At 37.4% G+C, this 27,906-nt stretch overlaps 3 protein-coding genes and 1 pseudogene across 4 annotated transcripts; 2 read left to right on the top strand and 2 right to left on the bottom strand.

The window, feature by feature from the left end:
- The first annotated feature begins 851 nt into the window (after positions 1-851).
- On the top strand, positions 852-3,408 carry LOC137712892 (phosphatidylinositol 4-kinase gamma 2-like). Its single transcript, XM_068452077.1, has 2 exons — positions 852-2,350; positions 2,844-3,408. The coding sequence occupies exons 1-2, from the start codon at positions 989-991 to the stop codon at positions 3,219-3,221; spliced, it is 1,740 nt and encodes a 579-aa protein (XP_068308178.1). The 5' UTR covers positions 852-988; the 3' UTR covers positions 3,222-3,408.
- Positions 3,409-7,400: 3,992 nt separating this feature from the next.
- On the top strand, positions 7,401-8,442 carry LOC137713787 (uncharacterized). The gene has a single exon (XM_068453139.1). It carries the CDS (start codon positions 7,536-7,538, stop codon positions 8,175-8,177), a length of 642 nt encoding a protein of 213 aa, XP_068309240.1. The 5' UTR covers positions 7,401-7,535; the 3' UTR covers positions 8,178-8,442.
- Positions 8,443-10,903: 2,461 nt separating this feature from the next.
- On the bottom strand, positions 10,904-13,630 carry LOC137713457 (GDSL esterase/lipase At4g10955-like). 2 transcript variants are annotated; one of them, XM_068452752.1, is made up of 3 exons: positions 13,427-13,630; positions 12,904-13,009; positions 10,904-12,173 (listed from the first exon to the last, which is right to left on the bottom strand). In XM_068452752.1, exons 2-3 carry the CDS (start codon positions 12,963-12,965, stop codon positions 11,177-11,179), a joined length of 1,059 nt encoding a protein of 352 aa, XP_068308853.1. In that variant the 5' UTR covers positions 12,966-13,009; positions 13,427-13,630; the 3' UTR covers positions 10,904-11,176. The 2 variants fall into 2 exon arrangements, with proteins under 2 accessions (XP_068308853.1, XP_068308854.1); XM_068452753.1 differs by having other exon boundaries at positions 13,297-13,429.
- A 1,840-nt stretch (positions 13,631-15,470) lies between these two features.
- On the bottom strand, positions 15,471-20,575 carry LOC137713144 (dynamin-related protein 5A-like; annotated as a pseudogene).
- Between the last annotated feature and the right edge of the window lie 7,331 nt (positions 20,576-27,906).

Genomic DNA, 27,906 nt, shown 5'->3' with positions numbered 1-27,906 from the left:
AACGGCCGTTACAAAAAACAGTTACCGGTCGTCCGTATCTCGGATTTTTTCAAAACACTAAAAACCGGCGAGCACTTCCCGTTATAGTCGTTCTGGTCAAACTTTTATAAAAAGCCAACGGTTATAATTTTGTCTCCCACCTCTCTCTCTCTCTCTCTCCTCGTTCTTCAGTCTTTCACTCGCTCTCTTATCGACGACAAAATAATCGGACCCAGAAAAATTCGGCAGAGAAGATCGCGGGAGCTTAGACTTATTACATTCCATTCTGGGAAAATGCAAAATCTCGGCTGAATTACTCGGCAATTAATCGCCACCCCTGAAATGGTCATGCAATTTAAGCTCTCATCCTTTGCCCATTTCATTTGATTCTTTCCCTTAAGGTAAGAATCCACTCTCTCCTCAAATTGCAATTCTTTGCCCCCCATTCTTTTTTGTGAGAGTTTATTCGATTATCCGCGCATTGATCATCTGATTCATTTTTCGATTTAGAGAGAAGAATTCCCAATTGTGTGTCCTAATTTCTGAAGAACCCAACTTTCACATCGTGATTGGATTTTGAATCCACTGAATATCTGTGGGAGCTTTCAAGAACAAGTTGGAGTTTTACATTTTTTGCTAATTTTTAATTTGATTTAGGGATCTGGGTTTGATTAATCAGAGGGTTTCTCTTGAATCCCGGGGCTTTTGAATTTTGGATTTGCAAAGTTCAATTCTTTCTGGGGATTTTGGATTTTTTTCCCTTTTGGTTTGGTTTGGTTTGGTTCTGTTTGTACAGAATTTGGTTTTTTGGGTCTTGTTTTTGAATTAATTTAACATTTGGGTTTTTGATCAATGAGATCAAAGGGCTTTGGGTTTGAAGCGCCTTGAATTTGAATATCGGTAGACAAATATAAAATAAAAAGAAAGGAGGGTCCTGGTTTTTTATTTTCGATTTGGGGGGGGGGGTTTGAATTTGAAGGAAGAACAAAAAAGTTTGAATCTTTGAAAAATGTCTCTTGCTGATGTTGCCCTGAGCCCGGGACATTCTGCTGCTGCTGGGTTTTTCGAAAGCCAGCTGGGGCATTGCTCTAGTGAATCAATCATGTTGTATCTCAGGGTTGCTGGCTCCGTGATCCCTATGCGCGTTTTGGAGTCCGATTCCATTGCTTCGGTGAAGCTAAGGATCCAAACGTGCAAAGGGTTCGTGGTGAAGAAACAGAAGCTTGTTTTCGAAGGCAGGGAATTGGCCCGGAACGATACTCTCATTAAGAACTATGGCATCACTGGTGAGAATGTGTTGCATTTGGTTCTTAGGCTTTCTGATCTTTTGCATATCACTGTTAGCACCATTGGTGGGAAGGAATTTGATTTCCATGTTGATAGACATCGAAATGTCGGGTACCTCAAGCAACGGGTTTTAAAGAAGGGGAAGGCCTATGATCCCGAGGATCAGGAACTTTTCTGCAATGGTGAAAAGCTTGATGACCAGAGGCTCATTGATGATATTTGTAAGAACAATGATGATGTCATTCACTTGGTGGTTCAGAAATCTGCCAAGGTTAGGGCTAAGCATTATGATAAAGATTTGGAGCTTTCTGTTGTGGCACCGCTTTCTGATGAATGCAGAGAAGAGGTCAATGGAGTGGTCAACCACCGATCCGAGAGGGTTCCAGTTGTAACATGGCAGTTACCTTATCGCAATCCAGATTTCTTGTTGGAACCAATTGTTGTGAATCCCAAGGTTAAGCTTCCCTCTTATGCTTGGGACATGCTGAATTCCACATTTAATGGTTTGAAGATGGGCAATCAACCTATTAGGTCATCTGAAGGCACTGGAGGAACTTATTTCATGCAAGATTCCTTCCAGGAGTTTGTTTCTGTTTTCAAGCCTGTGGATGAGGAGCCTAATGCAGTGAACAATCCCCATGGCTTGCCCGCGTCCCTGGATGGTGAGGGTTTGAAAAGGGGAACAAGGGTAGGAGAAGGATCCGTGAGGGAAGTGGCAGCGTACTTGTTGGATCATCCCAAGAGCGGGCCTCACAATTTATCAAACGAGACGATTGGCTTTGCTGGGGTGCCTCCGACCATTTTGGTTAGGTGCTTGCATAAAGCATTTAATCATCCGCAAGGGTATGATTGCTCATCAAAGAATGTTAAGATGGGGTCATTGCAAGTTTTCATGAAGAATGATGGAAGTTGTGAGGACATGGGTCCTAGTCGTTTCCCGGCAGAGGAGGTGCACAAGATTAGCGTTTTTGATATAAGAATGGCAAATGCAGACAGGCATGCTGGGAATATTTTGTTTAGAAAAGGGGAAGATGGTGAGATAAAGCTCATTCCTATTGATCATGGGTACTGCCTTCCAGAGAATGTAAGTGTGTGTTCTTTCGTTCATGCTCTCCTATATTAGTGATATTTTTAAATGTTCGCATCACTATTTTGCCTTCTCTTTCCTTCCATAATTTTGTGTAAATCATGAAACTCTAACAGTAGAATTTTGAATACGACATATAGTTTCACTCAATCTCCATGTGTGGATGCAATGTAATTTAGGTGTGTCAAAAGTAGGGTTCATGTTGGACAAACAGGTTGAAAATTCGACTACAACAATAGCTAATGTTTAGGTTGGGAAAGATTGTCTAATGCATAAATGAGTTTTTCAACTTAAGATGTTTTTTATTTGTTTTCCGCAGTCTCATATCTAAATAGTTGTTAGTAATGGTCATGTGAACGTTGTCGTTATTTGGTGTTTTTTCTTTACCTGCCAGAATGATTTCATACACGTTTTTTTCAACAAGATTTCTAGTATATATGATTGGTTATATTCTTTAACTCATAAGCGTAGTTCTTCGCTGTCTCTGCAGTTTGAAGATTGCACTTTCGATTGGCTTTATTGGCCACAAGCTCGCCAGGCTTATTCTCCTGACACCATTGAGTACATAAATTGTTTGGATGCTGAACAAGATATCGCACTTTTGAAATTTTACGGGTGGGACATTCCAGTTGAGTGTGCCCGCACGCTCCATATCTCCACCATGCTTCTGAAGAAAGGGGTACAGAGAGGTCTCACCCCTTTTGCCATTGGGAGCCTCATGTGTAGAGAAAATATAAACAAGGAGTCAGTGATTGAGGAGATAGTGCGTGAAGCTCAGGATTCCTTGCTCCCGGGCATGAGTGAAGCTGCATTTCTTGAAGCCATCTCCGAGGTCATGGATTCCCAGCTCGACAAGCTTACAAAGTAAATTCCTATATTATAGGTACATATATGTATGTATTGAATGAATTACTAGTCCATTTTCGGATGGACTGCAAGCTTGTATGAAGTGTTGATGGCTTATGTAGTTTCATATAATAAGCCTGAAACTTTCGCTTTCATTTCTGTCAACTGATGGAGATAATACAAAGACTTCTGTCAACTGTTTTTTAAGATGATCATGGATAAGATCTTTTCATATTTATGGATTACAGGAAGCGTTTCGCAAGTAGGGAGCTCAGGTACTGCAGCGCTCCTTCGGGAGCTCAAGAATTCCTGCATTGAATTTATTTCCTGGTCTGATACTACTTTACGAAAATAGTTTAGGGTTTAGCTGTTAACATTCATATGTAGCTGAAGGATTTGAAGATTGGAACTGCACGTCTATTGACAAGTCGATAATTTTCTCATCGATGCGCGATTTAGACTGTTTAATGGAGGTTTTGTTTAAACCAGAGACTGCAGTTTGATCAGAAAATAGGAAGTTAGAAACTTCTCTTCTAATTTCCGTTACTTTCTATACCGGCATTGTTCCTATAAAGAAGGGAGGCCAGAAGACATGGCATCTTCTCACCTATGATTACCATCTCTGTGTGCTCAAACTAACCAGAGAAATTTCGGTAGGGCTGCCTAACTCCTGGTGGGGTTAGAGGATTCGTGCGAAACCCCTAAAATACGAGTGGTTTCTAAGCAGTCAGGCAATACACGTGGTCCGGTTTCCGCTGCGCAAGTTTTTCTCCAAACTCTAAACTCAACATTGCTGCAATGCTGACCTTCAATGATGCCAAAACCCATGTGAGTTTTCGTCAGTTTGATAATTGAAACCAACTCTTTGGCCCTATACGAGCCCCAGTACAAAGCAAGGGAAAAGTGCTTTTGAATAAAGTGATTTTGAATTGTTTCATCTACTTTTTTTACCCCAGAAGTAAATTACAACAAAAAATCTCTGCAGAGCTACAAATAATTCTAATAAAATCAAGAATATTATGTTGAAACAGGAGCTGCAGCATCGAATTTGATTTGACTTCAACTTGCTTATCATGATTGCTATGAACTCAATTCCTCAGCATTTTCAATCTTTTAAATTTAATTACCGAGATTAGCATAGCAACTTAAAGGGAACACGATCTCCTAATATAGTGCTTAGGTGGACCCCATTGCAAGAAATTATCAACTCATCAAAACTAAGATCCTAATAAATAATCACCCGTCCACCGAATTTTAACCAAAACTTTTAAATAAAAAGCCACATAAGTTTGTGGTTCCCACTCAATTTATTCTCAACACGAACATATTTTATTGAATTAAAAATCAACACCGTCGATATGAGGATAAATGCTCTTATTTTTTAACAAACGATATTATTTACATTAAAGGGTGTGGGGGGATTGAGCTAAACATTACAATGAGCTTACAATAATATAATTCATATTCGCCTTTAGCGAGAATCAAACATAAGCCCTCTCACTTACAAGTGAAGAGGAATATCAGTAGACTATAGTACTAAGTGGCAAGGACAAACGCGCTTAACCACTTGAAAAAACACAAGACTTCAGGTATAGGAATAAACACTCTTTAACCCTTGTGCTACAAGCTATAAGATATGGTTATTTAAGTTTGAACTACATGGATTAAAACAAAGGAAAACTAATTAAAAGGACTTGAAAACTTTGAGTTTTAATCAAAAGGATAAAAAGGTGTTGTAAGTGAATAGTACTATAAGTGACTTTTTAGTAATTGAAACCTTCGAGCCATGAACCAAATTCCATGCCTCGGTAGGCATGGCAGCCATACAGACAGTGAAAGCCTACCCTAAGGTCATTTTTAACCGAAGAAGGATCAGATGGCTCCTTTTAACCTCATAGTTCTCCAAAAAATTAATATTTTAATGAACAGTGTCAACCATATTTTTTACCAACTCCAACCGAAAAGACCAAAGGGTCATAGGCCAAACATAGCCTTGCGACAAAAAATCATCTCCAACCAAGGGGGTCAAAGGGCTATAGGCCAAACATAATTTATTATTTTAATTGAATTAATATGGTTACTTAAATTAAACTACCTCAATAATTTTTCGAGATGTAATCTCAATAATTTTTCGGATAGGATTTAGAGTAACACGTGTCACTAAAGTGAGTAACTCTCCAGATTTCTTTTCGATATGTAATCTCAATAATTTTTCAGATAGGATTCGAGTGCCATGTGTAACATCCCACATCGCTTAGGGAAGTGGATCCTGTAAGCATTATATGTATATTCTCATCTCTACCTAGCACCTAGGCCCCCACCACAACCCGAGCTCGACTCTACCGTAGTACGATATTGTCTACTTTGGGCCCCAACCACACCCTCACGATTTTGTTTCTGGGAACTCACACAAGAACCTCCCAAGGAGGGTTCCCAAAAACAAAACCGTGAGGGCGTGGTCGGGGCCCAAGCGGACAATATCGTGCTACGGTGGAGTTGAGCCCGGGTTGTGGTGGGGGCCTGGGCCGGGATGTGACAATTTGGTATCAGAGCCAAACCCTGGCTGGATGTGTGTCAACGAGGACGTCGGGCCCCTAAGGGGGATGGATTGTAACATCCCATATCGCCCATGGGAGTGGATCATGTAAGCCTTATATGTATATTCTCATCTCTACCTAGCACGAGACCTTTTGGGAGCTCACTGGCTTCGGATTCCATAGTTAAGCGAGATTGAGTAGGAGCAATCCCAGGATGGGTGACCCACTGGGAATTTCTCGTGTGAGTTCCCAAAATCAAAACATGAGGGTGTGGTAGGGGCTTAAAGCGGCCAATATCGTGCTACGGTGGAGTCGAGCCCGGAATGTGGTAGGGGCCCGAGCCGGGATGTGACACACATGTTGATATGTGAGTAACTCTCCATATTTAAATGAGTACATGAGGCGTCATAGAATGATACATTCGCGTGCCGCAAACAAGTACCTACAACAAGATCTTGTTGCACATCTTTGGGGCAAAGGAAGCATGAAATATGCGTTTAAGTTTTATGTTGTTAAATATTTTTTTTAATGTTGTTTAAGTTGGAATAACTTCCCCAAGTAGTACTAGGGTGGAGATTGTGTTCTTTAATGTTGTTTAATATTGTTTAATATTGTATAATGTTGTTTAATGTTGTTTAATGGCTTAGGTAGTTAAAGGAAAAAAAATTAGAATTTTGTTTTTAAATCTTGTCAAAAAAAAAAAAAAAATATTCAAATCCAACAGTAATCTGGCATCAGCATGACATCAGCTAGCCATTGCTAGCTGGCGTCATGTTGACGCCAGATAGTCATTGGATTTGAACCATTGGGCCTACTCGGGGTTGGCTAGTTCGAGCCAGCCGGTTGGCCCGATTGCAAAATTTTGGTCGAGTGGGGCCCATGAGCCATTTAGCCTAACCTTCGGTTAGAGACGGTTTTCCTGTCATTTCGGGCTATTTTTAGCCCTATGATCCTCTGGCCGGATTGATTGGAGATGACCTAACAAGTATGTCTGGCTTTTTGGTTAATTTTGTTTGTGTCAACTTGACAACATCTTACTAACTTACCTTACATACTTGACAATGTGACACTCCTACCGAAGATTCTCTTTTAGTTAAAAATTATTGGAGGCGTGAGTTAAGGAAACAAAAAAGAGATTTCTAACATTTTCTTAAAATGTGTGGAGTTACAATCACTATTCATATTAAATTTGTAAAACCAACACTACACCAAGCAATATAGGGAGTCCAAGTTTAAAGAAGGATAATGCTATTCAGATATTCTTTTTTACTTCTCATACATCTTTTTTTATTTTTGGTCATTGATTTTTCTTAATTCATTCGATCCGATGATCAAAAATTTAATAAAATATGTAAGAAGTAAAAATAGGTGTGTGGATAGCTCCATTCTCAAAACGTTTCTCCAATCCATAAATTTAACAACATAAAATGTTTTTACGATAAAATTATGAATTTAAACTATCAATCAGGTTTGACTTGAAGACGTAAATTTAAAAAAAAAAAATTACCCTCCAAAATTTATAAAACATAAAAGAAAAAGACAAAGTCTCTCTCTCTCTCTCTCCCTCTCTGTCTCTCTCACAATTTCGTTCTTTTGTCTCAACTCTCAACAAAGACATCTTCCCATCACTTTCATCTTTCCCACATTTTTTCTCACCCCCTCACTCTTTCTTACCACTACAATAATACAATCCCACATCCAAACACTCCCCTAAATTCCCTCTCTCTCTCTCTCTCTCTCAAAGATCCCACTACTCCACCGCTTCTCTTAATTCCCCAATTAAGCTCATTTAATCAACCATGAGCAAGCCTCAGCGGCCTCAGCGGCCCAAACCGCCGCCGTCCGGCCGTACGAACCTCGCCTCCTGCATCGTCGCCACCATCTTCCTAATTTTCGTCGTCATCGTCATCCTCATCGTCTACTTCACCGTCTTCAAGCCCAAAGACCCCAAAATCTCTGTCTCCGCCGTCCAGCTCCCTTCCTTCTCCATCCAAAACTCCACCGTCAACTTCACCTTCTCCCAATACGTCTCCGTCCACAACCCCAACCGCGCCGCCTTCAGCCACTACGACAGCACTCTCCAGCTTATCTACTCCGGCAGCCAAGTCGGGTTCATGTTCATACCCGCCGGCAAGATCGAAGCGGGTCAGACGCAGTTCATGGCCGCCACCTTCGCCGCCCAGTCGTTCCCGGTCTCCGATCCCAATCGGGCTTCCGGGATGGTCCAGAACCCACTGGGCCCCACTTTCGGAGATGGGTTGAGCGGGTTGAGCGGCACCGGCGCCGGACCCGTCGGTTCCACGATGCAGATTGAGTCGCGGTTGGAGATGGGGGGTCGGATTCGGGTCATGCACTTTCTTACCCACCATGTGGAGGCAAAATCTAGGTGTGAAGTGTACATTGCTGTGAGTGATGGATCTGTGTTGGCTTTTCACTGTTAGCTATTGGTTTTCTTTATTTTTTTTTTATTTGGTGAGTGAAATTGGAAAGAGTAGTTTTTTCTGTAGATTTTGCCAAAATTGGTAACTGGGGCGTCCAATTTGTTAACCCCAATCCATCAACGGAAGTGTAAAAAAAGTAGTAATTTTTGACAATTAATTTCGCTGGAGCTAGGTGGTTGTGCATCGAGTTTTTTGTTTTAGTGGGGGAATTTGGGTGTTTCTCTTTTTGTGTTTTTTAACAAACGAAATAATTTACGCTGACGGTTGGGAGAGGAGATTAAGCATCACAATTTGTTAACAAAAATAATTGAACGGTGAGAATCGAATTTAAATTCTGCATTAACAAGTGAAGAAGAATACTACTAAATCATAATACTAAACAATTTTTTTTTTGTGTTCGGTGATTGTAATTCATAAAGTTGAAGCCTTTAGTTAGAAGTCTTGTTGGCCGTGAGCCTTGAAAAGAAGGGAAGGTGGGAACAGTTGAAGAGGTGGCTTTTTGCTTTTGGCCTTTTGTTTTCTGGAGTTTGATGAATGCTGAGGCTTAGAGATTAATTAGTGTTTAAATAAAGGTTGATATTACCATAATCCTAATTTTCTAGTGCTGCAGTTGGTTAAGTAAAAAAATAATTGGCCAATTACTTGAGGGATTTATTAAAGGTGTGATTTAAGGTAATGGATCCCAATTCCAAGGTCCCAATCATCAAGTTTAGGATCCCATCTGTGCCTGTGGCCTGGAGCCTAATTGTGTCGGTAAAATTATGTAAAGAAGCGTAAAATGCGGGTCCTTGTTGAGTTAATATAATCACCGGGATAAGTGAAAAGTGCATGAATCTACCGAGGAAAACTTACTTGGAACGAGGTTATATGAGAGTATTTTACTTACCACTATAAATTATAGGTATGTTCACAGCTGTTCTATTCACACATTTTTTTTTGTTTTAAATTTTTCACACCTCTTGTTAATTTTTATCCTTTGATTTTTTCTTCAATTTATTCGATCCGACGGTTCAAAATGGAAAGAGGCGTGTGGGAAGTAGAAAGGGATGCGAAGACAGCATATCCCCTATATTCGATATACATTTAATCATCTGCCACGTGTTTTTTTATTTGATCTTGATTAATTTTTTTAAATTAAAAAAGAAACATTTAATGTGAAACTTAATTAGACGTAAGTGAAATGACACATAGCTGATGAATAAATGTTTAAAGCGCATATATTATAGTTATAATGGTGAACAAAAATACTCTCAAATTATATCAGTATGCGTTTCGATCTTTCAAAATACAGTATATAATTAGGTTAAGAATAAAACTGTATGTGACTGTCAGAAGAAATTTACAATGAGATGAAAATGTGTGATGCTCAAAGCTAATCATACATTTTAACTTCTGCGCATAGAAAAGTGTGATTAGTTCTTTCTTTTCTTTTTTTTTTATTTTTAGAACAAAGTGTGTGATTAATTTGATATACTGTTATCTTAACATTTTCTTGCAAGGACACGAAAGTTCTTGTAAGTGTGAACCATAGCTAGTGTGAGAGAACGGAAACATAAATTTAAGCCAACCAGTAAATGGTAATTGAGTAAACATAGTCATGGGATATTCGGAATGGAAAATGCTTTAGCAAGTAACAATTCATGATTGATTTATTACCAATAAAGAAAACAACGCTAAATTGGGGGTTGCGGCGGTTCCAACAGGATCCTCTGTGGGAATTTCACAAATTAATGAATCGTGTCATTGAATCATACATCGTGTAGTTAGTTTTTATCATATGCTATTGTGTTCAATTTTAAATAAAAAAATTTAAAATAATTCCAAACTGTACAATATACAATAAATGAATACGATTCACGAAACTTCGAAAATTTTCACAAAAGGATCCGGACTCTTGGCGGTTACCAAAGAGAAAAGCAAACAGAAAAATGGCAGTGGTTGAGTGGAGACCCAAACAGTGGACAGGACTCCAGCCATGGTCATGCCATTGGGATTCGATACTGCTTTTTGACTATTTCCACGTTTGTTCACACACTGTCCCGGTTACGAAGGGTAAAAAGAAAGAAAGGTAACTATTAAATTATTTGCCTTATCATTCACACGTCACCTGTGTCCGGAAAAACAGAGAGCCCATCAGCACGCGGGAATGCCTCAATCGGTCAAAGAAAGGGGTAGCCATGGATTTCTACGGAGCACTAGGAACAAGAAGGTTCAATCGAGTAACGAATTCATACGTGGTCCAAGGAAATTTAAAGCTTGCTTCTACAATTTCAAGGTTCGTTGGAAAATGTTTCTCTATAAAGTGTTTTTATTAATATCGCTTCAATCAATAGCAACAATTCTATTTTGACATAAATTAATAATTCGTAGTTGAAAAAGAGAAAAAATAGAAGGAAGTTACATTTTTATAGAGTATTTCTGTGTTTACCAATTATGGAGGAATCAAAGTAGCCATTGATGTCTTATATAATAAAAAGAAGGAAACTTCAATGGAAATCTTCGGTACTGTTTACTTTAACGAAAAATCACATTTTTATACTAAAAAATTAATCATGGTGCTATTTACTTTACCTTTTATTTTATCCTTATCTTTAAAACTCAAAGTTTTCAAATAATTTTTATTAGTTTTCCTTAAAAAGAATTCAACTTTTCATTTTGAAGGAATTGGATCTTTTCGAGAAGTGCAAACTTTCAAAGTTTAAGATAAACTAGCATACAAAATAATGTACCAGGGCATCTTTGTAATCATTGTGATTTACATTCCAATCAAATAAATGAATAAACAACTTATGTAGAATCAATATCGTTCATACTCCGATCAACAAAAACTTTAGTAAACAGCTTCACACTATCAGAACCAAACAGCCTCCCAGTTGCTCTTCTTCCTCATTTCTTTGCTTTTTTTCTTTCCAAAATGATGGCTGATGTAAACAAGCTTGGAGGCTGCTTTACTACTCACACAAAGATACTAGCACACGGCAAAATAATAACACCGAAAACTATTTGTATTTGTGGACCTCGGAAAGCAATTGCAGGTCGTCTCTCCACCATTGGTGAATTCCATGGGCTTCTTTCAGATCCCTTGAAGGGGTTAAATTAACAGTCAGGTTCGCCGAAGGAATGAGGTGCAATGGGGGCTCGGGCGCTGCTTTCTTTCCCATCGCGTGCATCAGTAGACCCCCTAGAGAATTCTGAGTTGCTAACCTCTCAATGGCCCCTGCTCCAATGTCCTCCATCTTCTTCCTGTGTTCGAAATACCCTATATATTCAGAGCAGATGTCATCAGATGGATTGACAAATAGACCAGGGAACCATGCAGCTAGAGCAGTGAATGGTTCATTTTCTGGTCGACTTCTGTGTTGATGATGTTGTTGTTGTTTAGCCTTCATAGCAAGAGTGAGTCCTGCAGTAATCACACTGCCTGCAATCCGAAGGCCATGCTTCACTCTCTTATCCTTAATCCTCTCTATTGGGGCCGACACAAATGGCGGATTGAAGAGAAAAGATTTGAGATAATTGCCAGAGCTAGCCATAGTTTTTCCAGCAAGCATTGCCATGGCTGACCCCAAGGAGTGGCCAGCTAACCAAACATTTGAAGGACCTGATGCAGCAACCATATTTCGGACAGCTTGCATAGCAATCTCAAAGCGAGATGTCCTGTGAAGTCCATTTCGGATCACCTCAATATCCAACTCAAGATCTCGTGAGACTGAGTCATACTTCGTTATGGTGCCTCGGAAAGCAATTACATAACAAGGGCTTCCTTCCGATGGATGGTTACAAAGAGAGGGTGGAGGTTTAAACTCATATACGGCACCAAAGATAGAGAAACCAACATCATCCACAAGCTTACGGAGCAGCTTAAAATGGAAGAACTCCCACCAAGGAGGAGCAAGGGCCTGGGGCCCTTCTCGTTCCTCTTGGCGGTCCCGTTCAAGAATGTAGACACCCTGAACCAAACAGGCAGCAACAGATCTTTGATGCTGAGTATTCTGCCTGCATAGGATGGCACAGATTTTAAATCCCATATCATCTTTCAAATTCCAAAAGAAGGAAAAGGTAGCCGCTGAGAGACAGTAGTGGAAGCAGTGGAATTCCAGATAGAAACAATTCGCAACTTGACCAACATTGACAATGGATAGACTAGTACACAATCAACTCAAATTTCGTGTATGAACTTTGTACAAGTAAAGTTTATCATGCAAGTTAGCAAGAAACTTGGAGATATTACGTACCACATGGAAATGTGAATAACTGCTAGATATGACACTAGTGCATCTAAGCGTCTAGGCAAGTTGCATAGCTCGTAAAGATATACATAACGCAAAATAAAAGAACAACAGATAAGTCTCAACCCGGTTTGCACAAGTCTGCATATGAACTGCATTGTCAATTATTCAAATTAGAAGAGACATAACAAGGGATACGATTCATATAACGACGCAATTGATTCATGCTGGAAGTGTTTTTCTAAACAAGTTCCCTCGAATTTGGCCAATAAAAACCTTGTGTCAAATTACAAGGAATACAAAACCCTTGAATCGATGACTGCATAATGTAACAAGCATACAACTCCACAAAACAAGGAAACAGCTCCACACCATCCATTCCTCATACGCCTTTTTCATTAGTTTAACTTCCTCCATACCATTTTGGTAAAAAAAACTTCATCTATCGAAAGAAATTGCGTGTGTGTTTGTTGGGGGGAGGGGGTTTAAGGTCTCACCAGTCAATGGAAGTTAGGAGCAATGGTCCTGAAAGGTCGAAACTTTCCCTCTCCGACGCCATTTACACCATATACCCTACTCTCCCCGATATCCTCCAATGCAGTTCTGCATTCCGCAATTCCACAAGGAAGTCAGTACTCATCAAATATATATAAAATACAAAATACACTCCAAAGAAATTGAGATGCAAAAACAGTACGAACCCAATTCGTGGTTCGTACTTTTTATCTAAGTCGATTTAAGATCTGACCACAATCCATTAACTTTCATAATTTTGAGATTAATACTGATTAAAAACAGTGAAAACTATCAACTAAGCCATAAACTCAGAAGATTTATACACAAAAATCGGTCACAATTTCTCAAAGAAACCCAGAAAATGCAAAACTTACAAAATAAAGCAGAGAGGCAAACATACAATCAAAATGTGGTAAACTCAAATGGCAGATAAATAATTGGAAAATGAGAAATTAATAAAAAATAAAAAAGGTAGGTTGGAGAAATGAGAGAGGCTGATCTGACCAGGTGACTTGTGTTGCTGAAAAGGCTGAGGGGTTTGGTGAATTCGAACGTTAAAGTGTCTGCGTCTCTTGCTTATCGGAATTTGAGATCCCAACTACCTTGGGTCGGGTTTGGATCCTCAAACTGTTAAAAACGACCCGCTTTGGAAATCTTGGTCCCCTCTCTACTTTCTACCTTCTAAGTTCTAACCATTTTTATGGGATTCTAGGCTATTGGGCCTACCTGTTATGTTCTCAAAGGTATGTCGTTCGCCCCCCTCCCCCGACGGCCAACGAAGACCTTTCGCATTTTTCATGATTTATGTGCTATATGTTCCACGCAAACAAAATAGTCTAATTTACCTATATGATTTATGTGCATTAGATTTCAAGTTTATTTAATTGCCTACAAGCACAAACCCACAACATTCAAACATTATCTAATTTCACTATTTTTTTTTTTGGAATAGGTAAATTAAAGTAGGTAAATTAGTATAATATTTTATAAGTAGGTATATTAATTTGTATGTAGGTAATTACATGATTCAAACAATATTTTTTTTTTCGTACGAGATATGTCTATTTTTTTAATATGGTAAGTTAATTTATATATATGTTACTAATATTCATGATACAAGAAAGGTAAATATCCGTATGGGTTTAATTGCTCATCATAATTAGGCTGAGTAATAATATTTATTGACCAAATTAGGATTTTGTGCCATAAGTTGTAAATGTGTTGTAATAGTTGGTTACATATTTGTCTATGACACACTCCGATCTGGAATGTCCACTAGGACCCCGAATCGAGTTGTGTTGGCCGATACCTGGAAGGTGACGAAACCATAAAGTGTGATAGTGTATAAAATGTGAATAAATTAAAACCTAAAAGTGTTTAAGTACACGAGTGCGGGTGAAATGGGTCTGACCCACTAGGAAGTTATCGTGTGAGTTCCCAGAAACAAAACCATGAGGGTGTGGTCGGGGCCGAAAACGGAAAATATCGTGCTATGGTGGTGGAATGGGCCCATGATGTGGTGGGAGCCCGGGCCAGGATGTGACAGTCTACATGGCAGTCTATTTGAAATTTGGGTTTTATTTGAATGTTTAAAATTAGGTGAGTTTTTGTTTGGAAAATAGGAGTTTCAAACTCTCATTGCCCTATATCAAAATAACCCCATTAAACTAACTAAATGGTCATAAACACGAACCGTTCCATTTACTTTTAATTTTTGTTGTTTACTTAAAAGATTCAAATTTCAAGTATTTACTAATTTTCCTTGTGGATGCTGTTGTAAAGATTTATGGCGCTAGATGGCTAGTCACTGTCCCAATTAATCCTTAAACATTTGAAAATTAAGAATTGGCGCTTAAACCTGCTTAGACGCCCATTAGCCCGCCTATGCCCTGTTGAGCCATCCCCATAGGTCGCGATTTTCACTTAAACAAATAATAGATAACTTTCATTTTGCATCCTATTTCTTTAATAAATTTCAATAGACTTGTTTTCCATGTTTTTAATATATTCTTATACTTTACAATTTATATGTAATTTTATTTTATAATTTATGTATCTCAATACAAATTACATTATTTTTTAAATATAGTAGACATTTATTTATATGTTATATAATAAATTAATCAAAATTTAAAAAACCGCATATACCCCCACCTAAGCACTAGACCCCCGCTTGCGCCTAGCACCTTTTATATCTTTGCTTGTGAAAGCATTTTGTTGAGTATATCCCCTAAAAAGCCCAACATGCAAGCTTATGCTTTTTGGCACCTAAAAGCATAGATTAATTTGCAACTCACAAGCATGCTCAAAGCAGAAACAAGTTGAAGAAAATGGCACATCAGAAGCAGATCATAAACTAGAAAAATGTTGCTGTTGAAAAAACAAGTATAGCGACATCAAGTTAAAGATTGCATCACCTCTCGCCAATTCGTTACTACATGATCAAAAATTAACAGAATGCCTCCAAACTCCGCCTAGACACCACCCCACCACCCACCAACCCCACCCCACACCAACCCCCCCCTCCACACCCACCACTCCTCTTCTCCTTCCCACCATTACAACTAAATCGTAAATCATAGATGCGCTGCACGCACATCTACTTCGCCCAAGCAACTGAGTTGATTTCTGCTTGCGCACTCCTGTATAGCTCCAGCCTCTTTGTTATGGCAGAACGCCTCTCCATTACTGCTGGGTCCTCATTCAGTAATGACGACAACTTCTTTGTCTGTGCAAAAAAATTCAGAGTCAATCTACAGTCTAACAGTTGCTCTCTACGAGAATGATCAATTTTCACCACACAATAAGAAATGATGGGTTGGAGAAGTTGTACTTACCTCCAGTTTTCCCAATTCGATGAAGAAATGGTCAAGTAAGACTCGTTTTGCCTCTCGGACTTGACAATAGACCACAGACTTAGGAATGGAGTTACGCAAACTTACACATACCATATTGACATAAGCCAAAACCGTGGTCCCTGTTTTATTAAGAGAAAAGAATATACCAAGAGAATAAGGTGTCTAGATATTGGTTCAATAGAAGAGAAAGCAAAGTTTAACCTACATAGAATACATGCAAGGTTAATTTTTCATTCACGAGACTCACCAATCCGCCTGAGATATGAATCGTTGTATCTGTCAAAAATTGAATGCGATGGGTTTCCACCCTTCTCAACATCTTGGGGAAGATTACGGAAGAAATCAGCCGTCAGGTAACTACATTCCATATCAACTAGCTGTAGTGTTGCCTTCTTGCTCTGTTCTCTCATTCTCTCGAGTGACTCAGTAGCTGCATTTGTCACCTCTAGTCTGAGAGCAGGATACTGCTTTAGCTCCTGTGAGATGACAAGGGCAGTGTTTATCCAAGACAAAAAAGAATAACAAAAAACGAGGAAATGGACAGTGAAACAAGACTAACACCAAAAGATAATGAAAGGACAGAAAAATCAACGGAAGCAACTAATCAAACATGGTTGTGAACATACTGGAGTCTCACTGATAGCCTTGCGAACCAGATCCTTCAAAATGATATGAACCTGGAATCATGGAAAATTCAAAATAACTCATCTAGTACAAGCAGCATGACAAAATAATTACCTAAATTTTGCACAGAAGGAAAGGTAAGCTATAATAATACCGCATCAACAGCTGCCTCAGCTGGACCTCTCATACTAACTATGGAGGATTCAATGAGCCGACGGTACCCTTGTTCGGGAGCTATAAGATGAGGTTGATATCCATCAGCTTCAGTAATGAGCTTTCGTATATTTTCCATTGAAAGTTGCTTATCAAATTGCAATCTTTTCAGAGCAGCAGGAAGCTGATTATCAAAAACATTGTAAATTTTATCACCACCTGAACGCCTGTGGACAGCGAAGAACATAGTTTAAAACTACTAAATCAATAGAGTAACAGACAAAAGCCAAGCACCTCCGAGGCACTGTCCAATATTGTAAAAGATGATTGTGGTTGATACATACACGCCATCAAGATGTTCTTTATATGTCCCATCAAAAAGACGACAAATCTCCATGACTGTATACAGTTTACCCTGCAAGTCCAGATCAATCAATCAGTAGCAACTCTTGTAAAGGTTTAAAAAAAAGAGGTCAATCTTCATTATCACTTTGATTTTAAAAGCAAGACATTTCAAAAGGATACAATGAAAAACAAAGCAAACTTACTCCAGCGTCTGCAGAAATAGGCTTTCCAAGAAGACTCAGTTCAGTTTCAAGTTCAGCAACAGTCTTGCTAATTAGGGACTGGATGCCCGGAATTTTTGACTTAATTACAGTTTCCAAATGCTGAGGCAGTAAACATCACAAAAATTTAGTGAAAGCGACCAAGATTAACCCAATGGTAAATACAAGGGAGTTACTAACTTGATTTCTTGTTAATAATATACTGAAATCAGATTGAAGTAGGGTATCAGTTGCCTACCTTAGAAAGCATTCTAGCTAGATGCTCAGAACCCATTCTGGGAGCAAGGTGCTTGTATTCTGGGGTGGTAGAAAAATACTCACGTTCTCTACGCCTCGCAGCAATCATATCCACATTCTTGTTAATATCTGCTTGTGAGCGATTCACGACCCCAACCCAAGGAAACTTTAGCCGCTATGACTTTCCTTCCAATATCTAAGTAACCCAAAATAGGAGAAGAAAATCGGGATATAAAAATGCAAAATTTATGCAACTTCAATCTATAAAATAAGGGTATCCAAAATGTATGTATTGCCAACCACTAAAATATAAGATTTGCTACTCATTGTGACTTGAAAAGAGATTACATATGTATGTGTACATACATGCCTGATCTGGAGTGCCCACTACTGAATGTATGTCATAATTTAGTATCTACTCCATAAAAAAAATTTAAAGAACATCCCAAAACGAGGGAGACTAATTGGAGAGGTAGAGTTTAAAGACTTATGGTATATTTAAATACTCATAACCAAACCAACAAAAATGTATGACTAAATAAAACTTTTCATATCAATCGATATGAATCAGCCTAGATACCTATATCCTATAAGCAATTCTTGAAATATGTAGGTTTAAATAACATCAGATGATACAATGTACATAAATGTTTTTCTAAACCTTCTTCCACATTTTCTTAACTATAAAAAAGTCAAAGAAAGATCTTTTGGGCAATCGACTGAGAATTCTTTAATACTGTATACTTTCTAGCTTAATGGTTGATTACCAAATCATCCGGTCTCAAACACTGAAAACAAGACGTTGCTAGGCCAACTTACTTCAACTGCATCAGTACCCTTGTCCATAAGATCAATCTTTGTCAAAACTCCAAGTGTCCTGTCCCCTGCAAAAAAAAAAGGGAATATACTGAATCCTTCAACATCTACAATTTTCCAACGTGCTTTTTCAAGATAAAGTAGTCAACTGTGGCCAGGACTACAAGATATCACATTTCAGTATATCGATATAATGATTCCTTGACTTAAAAATGGCAAGAGAATATTTACAATGTGTAGAAAACAGTATTGGGTTCACCTGTTGGATCCACTTCGCGAGAGATCCTAATTGCATCAGATGTGGCAAGGTCTTGATTGGCAGGTGAAATAGCTAGAATGATACAGTTGGGCTGCATCAAATGTTAATCAGACAATATGGTTCAGAATAGTTAAAAAAAAAAAAATGAAAAGGAAAACAAGATTCCAGTGGATATTACCTTTTCAATGAAGGAGCGAACCATATTTTCAATGTCTTGCACAATATTATCCGACTGACCCTCTACATTCCCAAGAAAGCTTGTTAGAAACTGCATATCAAGTGCCTGCATAACAGTTGCCAAGTCTATGAGATCCGTGACACTTACCAACAGCCACTTTTGTAAGCCCGGGAAGGTCAACAAGTGTCAAGTTAACAACTGCCAAGAATTAACAATAAAAATTGGTTCATCAGTAAAAGAGAAGATCAAAATATGCATACAAAAAACTACATTACATGAAAATGTTATAGTGTGGACATATTAAAGACAGGAAAATTCTGGACCCTAGTCCTAGATATTCAAATTTTATTAGCTGAGGCCAACGCCTTTATATTTAGTGGCAAGAAAGGCTGATATCATAAAAAGACATTTGACCCAACATTTGTCTTATCACATTCAAACTAGTAATCAAACAGTCTATTAAACTTCATTTGAGTCTACCCCAACCGGTCCATGTTCCAAGATACATGGCAGAACCGCATTCTCATTCCCATTCCCAAAATCATGATGCTCCAAGTTTTAGGTACTATGAACCGCCAATTTAAATAAATAAAAGCACACAAGTCAAAGATCGCTTATCTTACCATTAGGAGAATATATGCTAAGATGAATTGGAACGCTCGAGATTTGTTTGCTGAGGCCGGTTTCTCGATCTGTCTCGTCTGCAATCTCCTTTCTCACAGCAGCTGCACAGTTGACAAACATTTAAAATGAAATAAAAATACAGATAGCTCTGTGTGTATATTTCCACACTAACACAAATAAAATATACTTGGCCACAAAGTTTTCTTCTTTGTGATATGATTTTGATATTTTCATATCGGGAAAATCTTCTAAGAGGCGAAATCTTTACTGAAAAATCTGGATATCAATAAAATTTAGTGGCACTGTAACATTGCACAAAAATGCAAACAAGATAGAATGAAGAGAAAGAAACCTACCAAAATCAGTGAACCTCTTCCTTGGAAGGTGGAGAAACTCAGCATATTCTCTGCTTCCTTCGTCAATCTTAATAAGTTGCAAGACAAGAGGACGCCTAGTAACAATTCCTACAAATATTTCCCCATGCATTATTTCCCAAACATCCAAGAACAAGAATCGAAAACAAAGACCGCACAAATAGCTCTGAAATTGAAGTCACTATACTGAACGACTAAACCACACAAACAACTAAGATTGCCCAGGATTCACTAAACTTACCAGAACCGCGTGGTAAGAAATCCTTCCCAACAATGCTCTCCAAAACCGAAGACTTCCCAGAACTCTGCAGGACAGAACAAAATCATAAGCATACATTATATAACACCATCACATGAAAAATATCCATTCCCTCTACTTTTTCTTCTCGAATTGACTATTGTATTTGACATGTCTTATTTTCTTGTTTTTCATTTTTGCTCCTTCCAAATTGAGCTACTTTAAAGTTTCAAACTTTGAATCCAAATTTTTGTGAACTGTGGAAAATCAAACGAATTTACAATTTGGCACCAATTTGTGCAACAGAGTTAAAGTAATTAAACCGAACCGCCATAACTAACACTGGAAATTACATAATCAATAACTAAGCTACAGAACGATGAACACAAGCAAAACTCATATGCATGAATCAATCTTAGAGATAAGATGGAAGGTGAGGGACCGTGAGCGGACCTGGCCACCGACAACGGCGATGGTGGGAAGAGAGTCCCAAAGAGTCGGTAATGCGCTATCTTCGCCGTGGTCACCTAGAGCAGTGCAAGCTCTCTGGATTTTGTTCACCAATGATATCAGGTTCTCCATTCTTGGCTTCGGCTATCGGTGGCGGCGGCGACTGCGGTTTCAGACTCAGGTCGCCAGGATATGAGGCGAGCCTCGAAACGTAGAGACGATGACGACGGGCCGGCCAGAGAGAAGAGGAGAGCTGCTTTGAAATTTCGAAATGCGTTTGCGTTTTGAAGGGAGCGTTAAATGTTCGCTAGTGCGACGCGGTGAAAGAGCAGTTTGAGAGTGGAAACAATACGACTTGCGTTGAATTGAACCTGAACTCGACGCGATGCGAATCGAGTCGACTCGACTCGCTAGATTTGCGTCTCCGTGTCACTCTCCACTACTTGCGTGTTGCTGTGCCCGGGGACATTTTATTATAGTTTGTTCACTACAAATCATCATATAGGTCATTCATTGAAAATTTGTCATTATTCTCGTTAAGTGAAGAGTTAGTTTGATAAAAATACTCTAAAAAAGGTGGACACATGGTCGTCCACATGACAATTTTATGAGGATACTGACCGAATTTTCACATAATGATCAAAATATTTTACGATGGACAAAACCCAGAGACCATTTCTATCGATTTTAATTGGTATGAACCAAAATGAAGAATTATGTCAATCTTAGAAAACCTTTTTGGCTAAAAAGTATTTTCTTGTTTTTACTTATTTTTCTGGAATTCATGTTTTTTTTATAAGGAAAACTAATGAAAAGTAAAAAAAAACTTTAGTTTTTATGAAAAATGACGAATAAATGTGTAGTAAATAGTACCAGAGAAAGATAAAAATATGATTTTTCGTTAAAAGTGAATAGTATCGAGAGTGTTTCGTTAAAACTCTCTTTTTATAAGGTTCGAAAAGTGGTTGTGATTCTAATTTTATAGAAATTGTAAAGTGAGTTGAAAATATTGAGTTTTATGATAGCAATTTCAATTCTTGAGTTTAATATATTAGAAGTATTTGTCGATTTTCTTTCCGAACTTATAAGGAGCTATCAATTTTTTGATAAACTTTAATTTTTGCCAATTACTCCCTAAACGTTTATAATTGGCCAATTCCCTCCTCCCCCAGCTGCCCCTTTGAACTTTAAGTTTAGTCGATAAGACCATCTCCAACAATGAGCTAAAACCTAAAATTCCCCCCTCCCCCCCCCCCCCCCCCAAAATAAAATCCACTCCAACCCATGACTTAAAATTAACCTAAAACCTAAAACCGATATGGGGGTCAAATACCGGCCCAGTTTTAGGCCACAAAGCAAAATAGGCCCACCAACTGAGACTGAAACCAGGGCTGTGAAGCCCACTTCTCAAATCGAACTCGCCTATACACTGCACACGCTAGGCATTTGCTGCAAGGTGACAAACCCACGTGGGGTTGTTCCCCCGGGTGTCAAACCAATAAGTAGCCCAACGGCTACTTTTCTTCATCCAAGAGCTCGATTTAAATGCGTTGTTAGTTAATCCAACGGTCCAGGTTCAATTTTTTTTTTAGTTTTATATTTATATATTTATTGAATCCAACGGCTTAGATTGAATATAATCAAATCTAAAGGTAAAAAAAAAGAAGATCTAACGGTCCAAATTTAAATCCAACGGCTAAAATAATTTAAAAAAAATTATTTAACTTAAAATTCAACAAAAAACTCTATGAATACCTATGTATTTGTTCAAATATCCACACAAAACTCACTTTTCTCCTACAATTCTTCCAATTTTTCTTTCTACCATTTCTTCTCATTTCCAAATTTTTCAAGATGGCAAAAGAGCACGTTAGAGGTCGTAATTGAACCTTTGACGAAGATATTGCTTTATGTTTGGCATGGATTTCTGTTAGCGAAGATGGTGCCATCGGCATGAATCAAAATAGAAAGGTTTTGTGGGGTAAAATCGTTGATAAGTTCCATGAAAACTCCAACCCCGGTCGAAGGGAAGTTGGTGGTGTTTATGATCGGTGGAAGATTATCAACAAAACATGCACTTTGTGGAAGGGAAGCTTGGAGAGAGCCATGGTTTACATGCCTAGTGGAAGGGGCGCCTCAGAAATGGTGAGTTTCTTTGTTGATATTTTAGTTGTCATGTACATAATAGTATTTTGCAACTAATTGTTTTTATGTATTCGTTGCATAGGGTGACAAAGCAATGGCAATTTACAAGACAAGAACTACACCAAAAAATCAAGTTTTTAAGTTGCATCATGCTTGGAACATCCTCAAGGATTGTCCGAGGTGGGGAACCAATGATTTCATAGTGAAGCCCCACCCCCAAATGATGTCAATGAAGGTGTGAATTTTGCCGACAAGGAAGGTGTCAAACAAATGACCCCAACTTCTTCTTTTGCAACGCCTTCGGGTAGAGATAAGCAAAAGGAAACAAAGAGAAAAGTGAAGTCCCAAGATCCGATACGTGCACAATTTGCTAGCGAAATTGCAAGAATGAACGAAAACCATACCTAAAGATACGTGCACAATTTCAAAATTTAAATATTTTTAGGTTAAAATGTTCATAAAATTAATTTAGGATAGTCTACATAATTTTTTTTAAAGTTAGTTTAAAAAAAAAGCCTTAATTCATTCTTTGATAATCTCGGACTAAAATTTTAGGCCATAAGGATTGGAACAGAAAAACTGTTTTTGGGCTAAAACCTAAATTTTATGGGCTAAATATTTTTAGGTTTTAGGTCAGGGTTGGAGATGGTCTAACCCCTTGAGTATTTATAATTTGCCAATTTTTCCCCTGAACTTTAATTTTATAATTACAAAAGGTAATTTTATCCATAATGTCGACAACATATAGTTTTTTTTTCCTTCTTCTTCTCTTCCACTAATTCATTTCGTACACTTAGTGTTTGAATTTTAGAGTTTAGAGTTTAGAGGGAAATTGGCTAATTATAAAAGTTCAGAGGGGTAATCGCCTAAAATTAAAATTCAGGGGGAACCAATTATAAAAGTTCAAGGGGTAATCAGCTAAAATTAAAGTTCAGAAAGAAAATTAAAAGCTCCTTACAGGTTCGAGGGATGTTGATAAATACCTCAATATATTAAATACATGAGTTTGATTCTTATACCACAAATGACCAACTATTAGAGAGAAATAAAAGTGAATAAACCAATAAAAAATATAAAGTAAAAAGAATAAATAGATTAGCTGCACAATTAATAGATAGAACTCAACTTTATCAAATTCACACCATTATAGCAATAGTATTATAGGAATCAAACTCAAAGTGTTTATATATATAGGAATCAAACTTACCTAAATGACGTTGGAAGGCCTCAGGACAATAAATGCCAGTCTACATATAATTTTTTATACAACGATATGAAGGTGCCCCTCCTACCTATCGGAATCGATCATCTCCTCTCTTCTCTCTCCGTCTCTCTCTCTCTGTCTTCTCTTCTGATCCTCTATTTCAATCCTTTTTTTTTTTTTATGCAAATGGAGGTCATGACAAGAGGAAAATGGTACTCAATAGAAGGGGGAAGGGTGTCTTGTAGCCTCATCCTTGCCATCTTGTCCGTCAACTTCGATTGGTCTTTTTCTTTCCCTTTTAAATATTAAAGTTTGAAAACAACTATTATTACCTACCAAAAATGTTTTTGGATCTTAATATTCAACTTGAAGTGAGAGATCTTAAGTTCGATTCTTATTTTGTTATACATAATTTTTTTCCATCAAGGGTGTGGACTTAAGTCGTTTTTATCGGAATGATCCTGAGGTCTTAAACTGATAACAAAAGATTCACTAACAAAGAAGAACATCGAAATTTAGTTGCCCTACCAAAATCCCTACTAGTTGTATAAGGTTATCAAACACTAAAAAAGAAAGAAAGAAGGATTTCAATTGAAGTGCGCCAATACCAGTTTTGAAGTTTGAATCATGTCCTAATAGGTTATTGTTGAACCGTTGGGGATAAACTTTTGTACGGACAATCATTTTGGTTTCTCTAGTTTCATTTGTTTATTTTAAATGATGATTCTTTCTGAGTTTGAAATCTCCGGTTCATGCACTGGTGACCATGACATGGGAGATTCTCGGATTCTGGTGACATGGGACGACTGCCCGCTCATAAGAAATTTCTTCTCGTTTAAACATTGACGTTAATGTAAGCAAGGGACAAAACAAGGTGTTGAGTTTAATTTCTTTGACTTTTTAAGTGTAGCTGGAGCACAGCACATTGTGCACTTGGCATTTAGCTCTTGGGCTCTTTGTGATGCGGCTTATGTTGGAAAAATATAAGGTCTAGTTGCTATATTATTTACATAAAAGGTTCAAAATTTATCATGCACATAAATACAAAATGTAATGTGTGCAAATGATCAACCAATGGTAAATGAATATGACATAGCGAATTAGAAAAACTTAAAAATAGCGGTCAAGACAAGGATATGATATGACTCACATGAACATGTATGACTCAACTAATCAAATTCACTAATGACTCAACATGATGAGGCCCTAATATAGATGTAGAAGTGACTTTCCAGAATAGAACGTTGTGTCTTTCCTCGAAGGTTTTTTTTTTTTTTTCCCTTCTCATTTCTCATTTTCAAATCATTTTTAGTGATGTGGGATTAAGTTCCTAATATACCCATAAATTTAACGAAAAAAATAGACGGTGTTGGTAAAAATGACTAATGATAGAACATATTGTTAAGTTAGATAACTAAAGAACATAATGTGAGAATTCAGGAACAAAATTAAACTAGGGATAAAATTCAATGACCATTGCTACAATTAAACTAATAATATTTTAAACTCTTGCAGCAGGTCAAAAAACCTGAATGCAATGAAAGTAAATTTGAAAGAATACTTTTAACTTTCCAATTCATCCAACCACTTAATATTACGGTCTAGTGATATTCATCTTCACTTGTAAGTGAGAGAACTTAGGTTTGATTCTCATCAAAGACGATTTTAAATCACATTATTATGGCTAACCTAGTGTGAAGCTTAATCTACTCTTCCACCTTCTTAGTATATATAATCTCGTTTGTTTTAAAAATACAAACTTTCCAATTCATGCAGTGCGGCTGTTAACTTATTTGACGACACCTCTATCTACGTGAATAGGTGTCCAGCTTTTTTGGGGGTTATACTAGGATGGAAAATAGGAGACAAGGAGGTAATGATCAAGTTTAACTTTTAATATTTGAGTAACGACCAACCAAATACATTATATATCTCTAGCGGCACCATACGAGGCATTTCTATGAGTCCTCAAAATGGGATGATGCCGGAAAGAATTTTTATACAAATATTGATTGACCGTGTATTAACAGACGATACATATATAGGCCTACGATGCATTGCCGTTCGAAATCAAGATGAGTCTTTGTCTTGGTACCTTTGTGATCATCGTATGCATGACAACTGTACATGACTCAGCTCTAGACAAGTTACATTTTCATTAAAGAAATGATTTAGATGTGGTTTACAAGTCCCTAGTATTTCCTAGCAATAACGTAATACATGCGTCCATCTCACGAGTCCACTTTCTTGACGCAATTTTGATCATGTATGTAACACTGTTCTAAAAATTCAGCGCTAGGCGGTTGACCACCGCCTTGATTAATGCCTAGGTGTTTAAAAATTAAGAAATGATGCTTAGACCTGTTGAGGCGCCCGCCTAGACCATCTAGGCACTCGCCTAGGTTACAACTCACTTAGACAGAAAATAGATAACTTTTATTTTGCATTTTATTTGTTTCAATAAATTGTAAGAGACTTGTCGAATACTTACATAAACATATATTATATGTTTGTTCCCCATACTTTAATTATGTTCCAATACTTTATAATATATATGTCATTATGTTTTGTAGTTTTTGATGAAATTATATATATTTTAAGTATAAACAGACACTTATTTACACGAAATATAATAGATTTACTTAAATCTACCTAGTCTGCGTAAGCGCTTGCCTAGGTTCGGCCTAGCCGCCTAGGCGCTAGGCCCGCCGCCCGCCGCCCGACTAACGCCTAACGTCTTTTAGAACCTTGTATATGTTTTGACCGTGCAAATATTGTGATCATAATTGGTAATTTTCTTAATCCTCTAATGTACAAAAGAAAAATCAAACTAGCTACGGTATAATCGTTTATATTATAAAACAAACAGACAGTTCATGAGATGACTAAATGATTAAATGATTGACTGACTAAATGTTATAAGTATGTCAAGATGCTTAAACAATCTCTAATTTGATTGATTTTTTTTTTCCAGAGATGGCTAAAATGATTGTGTTAAAAATTTATAAAGATGGGTATAAGGAAAGAAAATTATAAATCAAAAACAAAAAATTATTTCAAGTTTTTTTCGTTCATTCTTCTCTTTTTTGTTTTCCTGAAATACAAGAGATATCACTATTTTTATTTACACTAGAGAAAAGTTTAAACTCGGAACCTAATAAGTTGAAAAGAAAATTTGAAATCTGCGATTCATGCACTGGTGACCATGACATGAGAGATAATTAGGTACTGATGATGTGGCACGGCTCCCCACTCTTAAGAATTTCTCCTTGCTTAAACATTGACGTTAAAGTAAGCCCTAATTTGGTACTGAGGTGATTCTGAAAAAAGTGGCCATAAAAAAAAAGCTGGGAGCTTTTTTATGTTTGGTTTCAGTTTTTTTTTTCACAGTTTTGGGTGAAAAAAAGCCAAAAACACAAAGCTGCAAAACCCAGCTCTGAAAAACCAGCATTTTTTCACATCTGTTTTACATAAAAGTTTATCAAACACTATAATACTGCTTTTTTTTTTCTTTTTTCGAAAGCACTTTTACAAAAAAGTAAAAAGTTTATCAAACACTCTGCTACTTTATTTCACAGCTGCTTATTCTCACAGCACAGCAGGAGCAGTTTTTTTTCAAAGCACAGCAGTACCAAACTAGCCCTAAGCAAGTCACAAAATAAGGTGTTGAGTTTAATTTCTTCGACTTTTTAAGTGTAGTTGGAGAGCATCTTGCACTTGGCATTTACTCTTTGACTCTTTGTGATGTGGCTTATGTTGTAAAAAATAAGATCTAGTTGCTATATTAGGAACTTCAACTTAAAACTTAAAAAAATAATAGAAAAAAGTTAAAAACCACTGTATCTAAAGCTTAAAGGACAATACTTGGTTACTTAAAGATGAGTAGAAATTCCTACTCAAAATTTCTCCAAATTGTTCATGGTCAATTTATAGAACTTCGTGTTTATAATCAGAACCGTTCATATCATAAATCACCCTATAAAAATCACCACTACAAAAAATCAAGGGTAAAGTACAAAAAACTACCTCAACTATTGATGTCACGACACTTTCATACCTCGTCTTTTAAAATTGACAATGTCATACCTCATCTTAAGAATTTGTGTCAATGTCAGACATCCGTCAGTTTTTCTTTTAATTTTTCTGTTAAATGGTGACGTGGCTTAAGATAGACTCCACTCCTTAGTTCAACTGGATTAAAAAATAATTAAATATTTTTTTAATAATTAAATATTAAAAAATTAAAAATAAATTATTT

Source organism: Pyrus communis, chromosome 13 (genome assembly GCF_963583255.1).
Source record: "Pyrus communis chromosome 13, drPyrComm1.1, whole genome shotgun sequence".
Classification (NCBI taxonomy): domain Eukaryota; kingdom Viridiplantae; phylum Streptophyta; class Magnoliopsida; order Rosales; family Rosaceae; genus Pyrus; species Pyrus communis.
Note: the sequence above shows the minus strand (reverse complement) of the source record. Positions and strands in the feature narration are given on the sequence as shown.

What these genes read in the sequence shown, in the direction of transcription:
- LOC137712892 (XM_068452077.1), top strand. Translation starts at nt 989, where the DNA reads ATGTCTCTTGCTGATGTTGCCCTGAGCCCGGGACATTCTGCTGCTGCT. An exon ending in GGTACTGCCTTCCAGAGAAT is followed by an intron (nt 2,351 to 2,843) that starts GTAAGTGTGTGT and finishes CTGTCTCTGCAG; the next exon opens with TTTGAAGATTGCACTTTCGA.
- LOC137713787 (XM_068453139.1), top strand. Translation starts at nt 7,536, where the DNA reads ATGAGCAAGCCTCAGCGGCCTCAGCGGCCCAAACCGCCGCCGTCCGGC.
- LOC137713457 (XM_068452752.1), bottom strand. Translation starts at nt 12,965, where the DNA reads ATGGCGTCGGAGAGGGAAAGTTTCGACCTTTCAGGACCATTGCTCCTA. An exon ending in CTCCTAACTTCCATTGACTG is followed by an intron (nt 12,174 to 12,903) that starts GTGAGACCTTAA and finishes CATCCTATGCAG; the next exon opens with GCAGAATACTCAGCATCAAA.